This window comes from Hibiscus syriacus, unplaced genomic scaffold (genome assembly GCF_006381635.1).
Source record: "Hibiscus syriacus cultivar Baekdansim isolate YM2019G1 unplaced genomic scaffold, ASM638163v2 tig00007895_pilon, whole genome shotgun sequence".
Taxonomy (NCBI): domain Eukaryota; kingdom Viridiplantae; phylum Streptophyta; class Magnoliopsida; order Malvales; family Malvaceae; genus Hibiscus; species Hibiscus syriacus.
The window spans coordinates 746,083-758,906 of NW_024062147.1; the positions used below are offsets into that span (position 1 = coordinate 746,083).

The 12,824-nt window shown below is 33.5% G+C and overlaps 1 protein-coding gene and 1 pseudogene across 1 annotated transcript; both read left to right on the top strand.

Moving 5' to 3' along the window:
- The first annotated feature begins 358 nt into the window (after positions 1–358).
- Positions 359–6,836, top strand: LOC120201728 (annotated as a pseudogene).
- A 3,466-nt stretch (positions 6,837–10,302) lies between these two features.
- LOC120201730 (cyclin-D1-1-like) lies at positions 10,303–12,589 on the top strand. The gene is made up of 6 exons (XM_039202283.1): positions 10,303–10,695; positions 10,966–11,052; positions 11,631–11,729; positions 11,835–12,036; positions 12,131–12,261; positions 12,362–12,589. Exons 1-6 carry the CDS (start codon positions 10,444–10,446, stop codon positions 12,572–12,574), a joined length of 984 nt encoding a protein of 327 aa, XP_039058214.1. The 5' UTR covers positions 10,303–10,443; the 3' UTR covers positions 12,575–12,589.
- The last annotated feature ends 235 nt before the right edge of the window (positions 12,590–12,824 follow it).

Sequence of the window (12,824 nt, forward strand, 5' to 3'; positions counted from 1 at the left end):
ATGTTCAAGCATGATATTTATAAATTTTTTTAAAACAATTATTATTAAATAAATAAAAATCTTTTAAATAAATACCACCTTATAATCTTTTTATATTGATAAAAAAAATTCCTCCCACTTGTAATTTTTTTATTTTATTAAACCCACCTGCAAACTTACTATAACCAAACTGAATTGTCTTTACGAGCTTACGTGGCAAAGCATTGCCATGTGGTACAAAGGAACACTCCCGATACGTACAACGTGTCACTCAATGGCGCCGGTTTACTGACCGCAATTCTCAGGTCCAAAATTTGAATGTGTTTTGAAAGTGCGATTCGAAGTTCAACCGTTTCAACCCTTGTACGGTCAACGAAAAGAAACAAAACTTCTCTATGAAGCTGGTCGAAACAACCAGAAGATGAAAAAAAATGGCGCCCAAGCGAACCAAAAATACGACGCCGTCGCCCGACCCACAAGGGATTTTCGCCGGTATGACGGTTTTCTTAATCGAAAACGGCATCCAGTCTCTTCGTTTACAGGTCTCTCCGCTCTATATTCTCCGTTACTTTAGCTATCTCATTTATTTGCCACATTTTTGTATATTGTTTATTGGGTGAATTCTAGATTTGGAAGCAAAAGCTGGTACAAATGGGAGCTAAGATTGAGACTCAGTTGTCGGATAAAGTGACTCATGTTTTTGCTATCAGCTCAGATGCTCTTTTTCACCGCGTCGATGGGGACCAATTGTCTCGTTTCAAAGGGGTCAGTGCTCTTTCTCGTCTTTTTAATTTGATAGTATTTCAATGAAATCCTGGAAATTCTTTGATGTCCTGACTTTGCTTGGGGAAAACTGCAAGCTTTCAATTCGGAAAGTTGATATAGAACATGAAATTATGACTTCCATGGTTATTTTAAAATTCATGATTTCTTCAGGGTTGTGTTTGGGAACTTAGATTTCCAGAAAGAATGGGTAGTGTAAGTTGTTAAATGAAACACGAGTGACATTCATGATTATTTTTCAAATTTATAGATTAAATTTAGCAGTGAATTTGACATATTTATAGATATTTGTGAATTTGAAATTCATATGTTTATACCTTTTAAATATACAACCATACTGAACCTTAACTAATTTATACATAATGCGTGTATTTTGTTCCCACAATTTTTATAACAAAGGAATCCAAATCTAAGTTTTGAAATTTCTTTTACAAACGTAGCTTGGCGGTGGATTTGAAATACTTGTTGATATTTGTGAATTTGAAATTTATCTTGTTATTCCCTTTAAAATATATAGGTACATATTGAACTTTAGCTGATTTGTATGTAGTGTGTGCGTTTGTTTCATTCTCACAATTTTTTATAGGAAGCTAAGTCCAGGATTCATTCTCTCAATTTCATCTTCCAGACATTGCAGAATTATTATTTGGATTAGATAGTTCATTTATATTCACCTTTGTTGTCAATATTTGAATTCAAATTGTACCAATATTTGGGAATTCGATCTGTTGTGCATATGTTGAAATTTATTTCCGAAGTGCTTACTTGAATTATAAGTTGTTTTGCAATAACTACTTGTCGCAGCATGTTCTGTTGTATCAATGGTTGGAGGACAGCTTGGCAGCTGGTGAAAAGGTTTCTGAGGATTTCTATAGCCTGAAAGTGGATCCAGCAGGACTGGATATACCTGGCAAGAGTCAAAAACCTAAACTAGCCAACATAAATTCTTCCGACTATGATGAACAATCACATTGCAAAAGGATCAAATTGTCACCCGAGGAGATAAAGCAAACTAATGAAGAAAGGATAGGAGATATAGAAACTAACTCTGCATCAGCAGCATCAGATACTGATCCTCAATCTCCCATCTCTGTACCTTGCAGTCCTGAAAACCTCAGTACTCAATATATGGATGTGAGTTCCCTGTTCCATTGTTAGTTCTGATGAAAGTTGTTTATTTTGTCCATTCTTTTTGTCTGCTTAATGCAATTAATGCTCAGGTAAAAGGTCTGCCTGGAATTGGAAAGTCAATGCAAGATCATGTAAGTGAACATGTTTTGGTTTGAGCTTTTGCTTGCAGCATTTGCTCCCTACTTTGGTTAAAATGTTTTTGTTTTTCCATTTAAACTTTTGGAGAGGACAGTAATGTGGGATAGAGGTAGTAATATAGTTTACCAAAAAATGTACCTTCTAAGTGATTTTCAAAGACATATAAACCTTTTAGTCTTTTTTTTTTTGAACAAAAACCTTTTAGACTCCTTAAATTTATCCCAGACTGTTGGAATATTCATGCAGATCCAGGAGATAGTGTCCACTGGAAAGTTATCTAAATTGGAGCACTTGAAACTGATGAGAAGGTAAGGTAAAAGGTTCTTTTTCAATTTAATTTAGACTACTGTTTTCTTTTTCTTACTTTGGGCTTACTTTTAAAAATATAAAATTTCTTTACAATGATTGGTTCATATTTATTTTGGTCGTAAATTTTATGGATAGGAAATTATTGGCAATACTTATATACTTTACGACATTTGCTTTTCAATCTTTTGCAGGTAAGGACAATAGGTTTATTTGGAGAAGTTTGGGGAATTGGCCCAGCTACAGCCCTAAAATTATATGAGAAAGGATATACATTAAATGACTTGAAGAACGAAGATTCTTTAACAAATTCCCAAGTGATAGGGTTGAAATATTTTGATGATATTAAGACAAGGATCCCTCGGCATGAGGTTAGGCTACTATGTTCCTGCTTATGATTTTCATGAATGAAAATTTTCAGATATATCCCTTATCTTTATGGAAACATTTATGTGTTTTCTGGGTGCACAGGCTCAAGACATGGAATCTCTTTTACAGAAAGTTGCAGACGGTATTGTACCTGGGGTGAGCACTCAAAATTTAGACTGAACTAGGATTTCATAATGCTTTAAACTTTGAATTTTGTGAAGCTGTATTCTACTGCTAGAAAATTTCTATGATGTCTATGCTTTGTACACATAATGTGCATACAGATTAAACTAATATCCGCCTTTTCTACTTCAGCTTTTCCTCTCTGAAAGGAAGGGCTAGTATAAAAAAAGTTTTGAAATTAATAATACTTTAAATATCAGTGTTTCAACTATTATATTAAAAAAAGTTGTTTGGTCAGTTATTCATGTGTTTTATATTTAGGGATATAATTGAGCTGAGTCGAATTGATACACTGCCAAGCTCGAAGTCGGTTTTATAAGAAATCTTGAGACTTTAAATTTGGATTGAGCTTGACTGAGCTTCATTTTTCATGCTTGAACCCTGTTTGTAATTTACTTGAGACACTCAAGCACAACTTGCTAGACTTGATTATGTTTGAAAAATTGTTAATATGTACATTAATCTATATTTTATCCATTTACTAATTAATTTTATAAATATTGAATATATATTAAAACCGAAGGGCAGAGAGCCTCAAGCGTTTGTTTATGAAAGTATTCAAACTAGACTCCCTCAAGTAGCTCAAGCTTGAGTTTGATAGTAAACGAGTCACTTAATTATTCACTCAGTCAAGCCAGAGTAACTGACGAGTGCAGTTGGCTATAAATTGATTATTTTTTAATATTCTAAGGTACACTTCTGCTTGTAGCTCAGCACACTCGAGTAGTGCTGTTTCTTTTACTGAATTCGAGTGTATTCAAGAAATAGGCCTGCAACACCATGTTGACAGCTGCATGAGCTGAATTATGTTCTCAAACTTTAAAGGTCAAAACGAATTCTTGCAGGTTGTAGCATTATCTTAGCTCTGAATTGAAAGCAGATATAATTGTGTTTAATGGTGTTTGCACCAACTGAATTCAGTTTGTTAGAATAGGATCTGTTGTTACTCGACTTGATATGTATCAAGATGTACATGTTGTGGCCTTACCTTAAGAAGTGATCTTCACATGATTAGACATTATAGTGCTGGCTTAATAATGTCTACATGAATCCTTAATCTATTTCTTCTTCTTCTTATATTTCTCTTGAAGATGGTTGTTGTATGTGGGGGATCTTATAGACGTGGAAAAGCTTCCCGTGGAGACTTGGACATTGTAATTACACATCCTGATGGAAAAAGGTTTCAATTCTACTTTCTTCTTTGGCTTCTGTCCTTTTCCTAGTTAATTGATTTTGTTTGAAATTGGCTTCTCTTATTCTACTTGTCTGCTTTTACACTGTATTCTGCTTAACATTTTAAAATGGAAAAAGGATGAGGATTACATGTTAACTCCAGTAATTAACCATAAAGTAAAACTTAAGTGGTTTCTGCCTCTGTTATTCAAGTCTATCTTTTGTAGATGAGAGTTGGGTTGCATCAGATTGTTAGGAAGGCTCCATGTTCATAAAATATGTAGTGGTTTAGGCTGGATAAGATAATTTCTTTATCTTCTAGTGCCTATTAAGAAGCAGAATGGCTTTCTTCATTTGACTTCCAGTTTGTAACCACATCCTTCAGTTCGTAAGACACTTTCCTGCAAATATATATACACACACACATATATAACTTTTGAACAGAATTTGGTCTGTTTTCATTACACCTTCCTTTTAACTCATATATAAATGTGTGTGTGTGTGTGTGTTATATTACCTGTTGTGGTCTTCCTGGTTTCTGCTCAACAATTTGTGGTACTCGTTCCTATAAATTTGGATTGATTGCTCTCTTATTTCAGCCATAAAGGTTTTCTGCAAAAATATGTCAAGCATTTAAAAGAGATGAAGTTTCTGAGGGAAGATTTGATTTTTAGCACCCATAGTGAGGAGGTAAATATTTATTCTATTGTTTGCATTTACTCGCACTATACTGATGATGAGGGTGGCTATGCATGATGCACTGATATGATCTTATAATTTTAGGCTTGTTATTTCCTTCAGTTGCTTACAAGAAAAACATGCTTCTACTAAGCAAATATTGGCAAATTATAGTTGCTCCTATTTGGTTTGTGCAAGGTTACAGAATGATATTGTCTTTTATTAATACCAATACATTACCTGTTGTTATAAGACATGCAAAATCAACAATTCATAGCTAGCCGAGTTCAAGTGTAAGTTGCTAAATGCTTGCGATGGTATTAAATAAGCCAATGAGAAGAAAACCTAAAAGGAAATGCTGAAGGACAAGAGTTCTGGACTCTGTACTTTCTATGAAAATTTCTATTGCAAAAGCAAAATTAGCTAACTTGATCTTGTTGAAGACTGAGGTTTCAATTTAAGTTGTTTATTGGACTTTCCCGATAGGGTAGCTATGACTCCTTGTTGAATACTTGATGTCTGACCTGTAAGATACACCTTGTTGAATTTCTAGACTCCAGCTCTGATGTTTCTTTCATTACATTCCATTTCACCTTTACTTCTCTATGTTATGTGAATAGGATACTGATTCAGGTGTCGACACGTATTTTGGTCTTTGCACTTATCCTGGACGAGAGCTTAGGCATCGCATAGACTTAAAGGTAGCTTGATTACTTTTATATTGTAATCAGAATATGGTGTCATGTTGAAAAAGAGAGGAAAAGAGGGTTATCACTTACCAACAACCTCTTCTCTTTTATTTTATTGGAAAATTTTCATCATCCTTATTCAACATGCTTTGCTTTGCTTTGCTACTGACCTTACTCGTTTCAGGCGATGGAAAACTTTTCTAATATATTTTTACTGGTTTTATCATGCCAAATTGGGTTTTATGTGCATAATATTTTCATGTGATAATTTGCAGGTTACAGTATATAATATTCATTATTTGCTTGTATCCTCTACTTCTACTTTGTAGGTATATCCAAGGGACATATATGCATTTGGACTAATAGCATGGACTGGGAATGATGTGCTAAATAGAAGGCATGTTCCTTAATTATCAAAAGCATGCAATTAGTATTACAATAGGCTTGCTGTTGGTTTTTACTTTTTATAGCTCTGGGCCTGTTCATTGTGCTATTTGTTGGATGCAACATGCCACTTATCAATATAATTGTGTTGCTGGCTGGCGGATGGTAATTTTGTCGTAGCATATTTGAGTATTCTATGTTTTTACTGATAGTGTGTGATAGTGTTATCAATAGATGCTGTTGACTGATTCCCTAATACTGCAGGGTGATTTTATTCTTAAAAAGTTCTACACTTCCCATCGTTTTTACCTGAGTGTGGCTCATATATCATTTAGACTCTCCATCGTACAAGCTAGCTTTTGAGGCCGGGTTTAGTTTCTTTGATATTAGAGCCAGGTTACTCTTCCGTTCCATTGGGTTACCTGCTCTATGCTCTGATTTCTTCAGTAGGGGTGCCAGAAGTCTTAACATTGCCTGCCTCCTGTATCTGAGTGTGGCTTATGTAGTTATTAGTACTGTTCCATTATTCTTTGTCCCTTACAAATCTAAATGAACCATACTTATGTTCCCGATGCCTTTTTTTTCTTGGTTGCGTCCGTCATTTGTTGCTATGGAGCAAATATATGTTGACACTGACATTGATCCCTTAGTGCAGGTTGAGACTGCTAGCAGAATCTAAAGGATACAGACTCGATGATACAGGGCTATTTCCAGCTACTCATGGTTCAGGCGGTAAACGGGTAATTTTTTGTTATTGCTGCATGTAGCCTTCAGCTAAACCTCCATAATAAGGATTGATTCTTTTGTAGGGTTCGAGAGCTACCACAAGTTTGAAAATGGAAACGGAGGAGGTGTTCGATTTTCTGGGATTTCCATGGCTTGAACCGCGTGAAAGGAATCTGTGAAACAACATAGTTGCATGAACTTGCGATGCAAGTACGCTCCACAAAGCATTTCACCCATAGGAGCCTAGAAACTCATATGTTGCATTACTTCGGAACATTTCATCATTTAAAATGATAATGGGAGCTTTTTATTGATTTATATTATACATGAACAAAAAGATATATGAAAACAAAGTAAAATCATGTATATACAAAGAAAATTTTCACTATCAATATATTAAATAATTACTTGGGAGAAAGAAAAACAAGTCTCCTAGAAGATCTTTTGTGGAAAATATATTTATTACATACATATGTTTAAATCATAGAGAAAGGGCAAGGGCACTATTTAACCCTAAACTAGGACTAGGAGTCATTGTCTCTAAAATGTGGGGAAAAGAATTGCAATAGCTCCCCACGTTTCCACTATAAAGTTGGATGTGAAGGAGTCAACAAATTATGATGTATATATACACATATGGTTTTAAAGTAGGTAAGAGGAATTAAAGCAAAGAATTTAGCAATTACATATTTGATGGTTTTCCTTTGTCTTTGTGATGCACCTCCTCTATATTCCATTTCTGTAGAGCAAACTTTAGTTTGCACCATTATCCATGGGGTAAAAACTTAATGCTATGTTAGCATTTTACATCGCATATGTTCGTGTTAACATGTATTTTCGACGCATACCGTATGTATATCTTTTTGGTCTGCATTTTTTTAATTAAGAAGGTGATTTGAATCTCCAGATATTGGAACCCAAGGGCTTGAAATCTTGCTTAGTGTGTTACAGTCTTAAAGATGCGGGACCGGCATTTTGATTTTAAATGCGGATTTGACATTGTATAAGGGAAAGAAATGTTGAAATGAAGAGAGCGATGCCAGAGCGATGCCAACTGGTAATTAAGACTTTTCCGTCCTGTAATTGGCGGATTCTGAAGCATCACATGTTAGCAGTCGGTATTAAGGCATAAAGCAATATGTGATTATCACATTTTGCATTTGGTTTTGAAATGTAATTTCATTTAGTGTTTGTGGTCATAATTAACTGTCATGGCATTCGATAATTAAAACGGTGGGGAGGGGGTAGGTTTGTTGATTCTGCAGATTGCACATGGAGCCTGCCAGCCACGGCAACCAAGAAACCCTTTTAACTTTGATCCAGTAATAATGATGGGTACTTGTTTTTTCAACATAATTGTCATTGCCACCTTCAATTTGCAACATGTTTCCTCATTTCACCATCCCCATTTTGACCCTTTCATTTATCTAAGGGCTCGGGTTATATCTATCATAATTGGGTATTTCTTTTAGAACGTGTCTTCTGTTGATATGATAGAAGTTGATCAGAAATTTTAGAGTTGGATTGAAATAAAAGAAAGAAAATTTTTCAAAATATGGGAAATTTTTTTATATATAAATTGTCTAGAAAAAAAACCTATACATATAATAGTGATGAAATATACTTGTATTAAATTTGTGTTTAATGATTTAATAAATATACATTTAAAAGATTATATTTAAATATTTAGAATCTTATATATCTTAATAACGTAGAGTTTAAGAATTTTACTGAATACTTTAAATCTTATATTGTTTAGATATTTAGATAAGAAGGTTTTTTAGTGTTTATATATAATTTCTTAAGTTTGTATTTATTGAATGATTGATAGTAAAATTATTGTGTTTGTATTATCGCTCATATATGCGTAATTAAGTGTATTTGATATGTATTATTTTTATTTATTTATAGTGGGTGATATTTAAAGAATAGAACTAATTTTAAAAAATAATTGATAGTGAATGTTATAATAGAAAAATAATTTTTTAATGAATGATATTTAGGTAAATAAAAATAACCGGCCTAATTGTTATGTGTAATAATTCAAATATTCATTTCTTGACGGCCTTGGCCTTTCTTTCAACTAAAGCCTCTGTCAGTATGGATGGCAAAAACCTACAACAGCTTCATAAATTTGGCGTTTATCTCCCTCCAATTGAGGTTGAGGACATTACCTCTGTTTGCGCGTATTAGAGTCGGTAATTGCTTAGTTTGTAGTCATAATTTCTGAAATTATCAGTGTTTTATTTATTATAATGTTTTGTATGACATTTTATATCTTAACAATTTATTAAAGTTAACTTTATAGATAAATCATATGATATCAAATTAAGAAATATATCAAAAAAACAAAACTATAAAATATAGTAAAACTAATGTGGAACCATTATGAAAATTATTAATATTTTTTTCACTTTTATTTTATGAAGGATATCCTTTCATGTAAGGTTAGGGTATTTTTAAAATAATACAATATTTATCTTCTTATTTTAATATTTTCTATTTTTTAAAACCCTCTAATTCGAATATAGGAAACAGAGAAAATAAAATACCAAATATCTTTTTAGTGCTCAGTCAAGAAGGGTATTGAAATATCAATAACTATTTGGTCTAGTGGGATTAGGTCCTAAATCATTAAGTAAGGTTAGAGATTTAAACTTGACGTTTGATAATAAAGCAAACCGAGTTAGAAAGGTTATCCTCTCTTCTGCAATATCTAATATGAATTAATCGATAAATAGATTGAATATCGATTAATCACAAATATTAAAAAAAAGAGAGAAGGGTTTTGGAATAATTAAAAACAATTCAAAATATAAATATTTAAGAGAGAACGACTTTTTCACTTATTTTATTAATGGTGAATTTAAAAATATTTTTGAAGTTGGGCACATTACTAACATAAATTTTACACATAAAAAATTAAGAATAAATACAATTAATAAAATAAATAATGTAGAATGTCTTCCCAAATTAACATGTAAATCTCTGTGTATATCACAATTAAAAAAATTATTTACTAAAATAATATATTATTAATTGTTTATTGAAATAATAATTTTTTAAATATCATAAAAAAATACACACGACGTAAATAGTATTTTAAAAAAAAGTTATCAATCGTATTCTCTAATAATCATACCATGTAAATAAAATCCTTAACCATCCGCTCATTCTCTGGGTTAGATGGCATGAAAGGCACTTTTTCTAATTTCAATGAAGATTTAATATTTTAATTTTTTACCACTTATAATGTTTTTTTACAATAATGAGATAATATTTATTTAAATACTCTTAATTCTTTAGAAACAAACACTTATATTTGTACACATGTGATGCTCGAATTTAAGATTTTAAAAGATAACAAAATTATTTGATTTGTACATCGTGTTTAAACTTAAATTTTTTAAATATAATAATCATCTCTTGACCACTAAAATGATTAGTTTTTTACTTAAAAATTCCCTAAAGACTTCCTTAACTATCCCTTAATTCTTTTTTAAAATGATGATATATGAATAATAATAGAAAACTCCCATAAAAAAATCCAACCAATAAAACTTCTTTATTGCGTTCCAAAAATGAAAACACCGTTCCCCCCCCCCCCCGCGAACTCTTACCCGCCAACCAACTAAACCTCAGAATAAATAAATAAATAAATAAATAAAACCTCAGATATTTATATCCCAAACTGACTGATAGTCTAGAGCTACCAAAAACAATTCTCTCTTTCACTTCTCCTCATTTCTATTCCAAGGCAGCAACAGGCACACGCGCAACCGATTTTTAGCAACACCGTCGTCTATTATTACTAAATCAACGGCGTCTATGGAGGGAGAATGAGGCATAATGAACGGCCACGATTTCCGTCATCCTTAGTATCTTCATCAATATCACGTTCGACATGTCGGTGTCCTGTTCCGATCGTTTCACTGACTTACTCTGTGGTGAGGATTCAGACGAGGTGTTCTCCGGCGATTCTCCGGCCTGTTCTTCGGAGCTTGACTCCCCGGCGTCTTGCATCGAGGAATCCTCCATCGCTGGCTTTATCGAACACGAAAGGAACTTCGTTCCCGGATGCGATTACTTGGCTCGGTTTCAGTCTCAGTCTCTCGACGCATGGGCTCGAGAGGAAGCAGTTGCATGGATTCTGAAGGTGAACTGACTAAAACTGTACCTCAGTACTGTCAATATCTCTGTTCTTCCAATATTACGATGGTACGACAAGCGCAAATTAGCTGAACCACGGTTTCGCTAAAAAGCGCTCGATATGTTTGGCTTTCAAAATCGAAATAAAGAGATCTAATAACAGCCGTCCGATGGACGGAGATAATCATCGCTTGGCGGCTTCTACTTTGCAACTTTTTCCATTCCACCTTTTTTTCATCAATAATGCTTTTGAAATTATCTTTTTGTTTGTTTGCAGGTACAAGCATTCTATAATTTCCAGCCTTTGACGGCGTATCTTTCCGTTAACTACCTAGATCGGTTTTTGTACTCTCGCCGCTTGCCGGTGAGCTTTCTTTCTTCCGTCACTGATTAATAAAACTTAATTAAGAATTATTAGCTTTTTATCAAAGCTAAAGTTAATTAAGAATCATTAACTGGATAATGATAATTTGAGTAATTAAATTTTTTTACTATTTGATGCACTTATGGCTTTATGCTTCAGTTTTCAACGTCGATAAAACATTGACAAAGACTTGAGTAGCAAGCAATAAATAATTAAGAAACGCTAGACCTTTTTGTTTGTTTGTTTGTTGAATCTAATTGTGGCTTGCCTTTGCATTAAATACAGAAGGAGACTTTTACTGAAGTGCAGTTATTAAACTTTTTTTTTTGAAAGACTCTTCTAGTGCTATTTTCTTTATGATGGTATGTATATATATTCCCTTCAATAAAGTTATACTGGAAATATAATAATATTATGCTTGTTTCTTTGACTGGTGGTTGGTGTGTTCTTTTAAATGAACTCAGTAAATGTGCACAGTGCATAGAATTTACCTTAGATATTCCCATTATGTTTTGTTATTAATTGGATGATGATTTGTGGTGATTAACAACGAGATACCTTTTTATTTTACTATTCAGCAAACTAGTGGGTGGCCATGGCAACTTTTAGCTGTTGCTTGCTTGTCTTTAGCGGCCAAGATGGAGGAACCTCTTGTTCCATCTCTTTTAGATCTTCAGGTATATTTCTTTTGTTAAAACTTTTTCAGGGTTGCTCTTTTTTCAATTATAAATTCCACTTATCATTAATTAGTTTAATTTCAACTGAATGCTGTGTTTATGCAGGTAGAGGGTGCCAAATTTATCTTTGAACCTAAAACAATTCGCAGAATGGAACTGCTTGTTCTCACGGTTTTGGATTGGAGGCTGCGATCGGTAACGCCATTCAGTTTCACTGATTTCTTTGCCTATAAGGTCGATCCAACAGGAACTTTTTTCGGGTTCCTGATTTCGAAGGCAAAGGATACCATTTTATCCAATATCAAAGGTAATAATTCTCTATCTGTAGGTTGATATTATACACACACTGACACACACACAATAAGCATATAAAAAGAAACTTGTTTGTTATTTGTGAACAGAGGCCAGTTTTCTTGAGTATTGGCCGTCAAGCATTGCTGCTGCAGCGATACTTTGTGCAGCCAATGACATTCCAAACTCATCCCTTGTTAATCCCGAACATGCTGAGTTATGGTGTAATGGACTAAGCAGGGTAAGCTCAACTACTTAGCAAATAAATGTCGTGATTCTCTGTTTAGTAAGGAAACTTTTTGTATGCCGACTTGGAAAAATATCCCCCATTTTATTTGCAGGAAAAAATCCTTAGCTGCTACCGGTTAATGCAAGAACTGATAGTCGACAACGCTAGGAGGGAACCACCAAAGATCTTACCTCAGCTTCGAGTAACGATCAGACCCGGAATGAGGTCCAGTGACTCATCACTTTCACCCCACTCGTCACCTTATAAAAGGAGGAAATTAAATAACCACTCGTGGGTAGATGATGACAAAGGAAACTCCGAGTAGAGCGATGTGTGGGGAGAGGGAAATTACAAAATAAAAAAGGTATAATATCAAAATTAACCCCCAATGTTTATCTGAAGGGTCGCTTTAGCTTATATATATTTTTAAACATTTTAGCCCCTAGTTTTTTTAAATTTTTTGCCAAAATATCCCATGTTAAATAGAAATCATTAATTAATTAGCGGTTAATACATGTTGTTGACATGATAGTCCTATAAATACTTAATTATTGACGTGACTCATATTATGTCAT

Bases quoted from the DNA above. Each gene is read 5' to 3' on its own strand.
- LOC120201730 (XM_039202283.1), top strand. From the start codon at position 10,444: ATGTCGGTGTCCTGTTCCGATCGTTTCACTGACTTACTCTGTGGTGAG. The intron at 12,037-12,130 runs GTAATAATTCTC...ATTTGTGAACAG, and splicing joins CATTTTATCCAATATCAAAG to AGGCCAGTTTTCTTGAGTAT. The intron at 12,262-12,361 runs GTAAGCTCAACT...TTTTATTTGCAG, and splicing joins GGTGTAATGGACTAAGCAGG to GAAAAAATCCTTAGCTGCTA.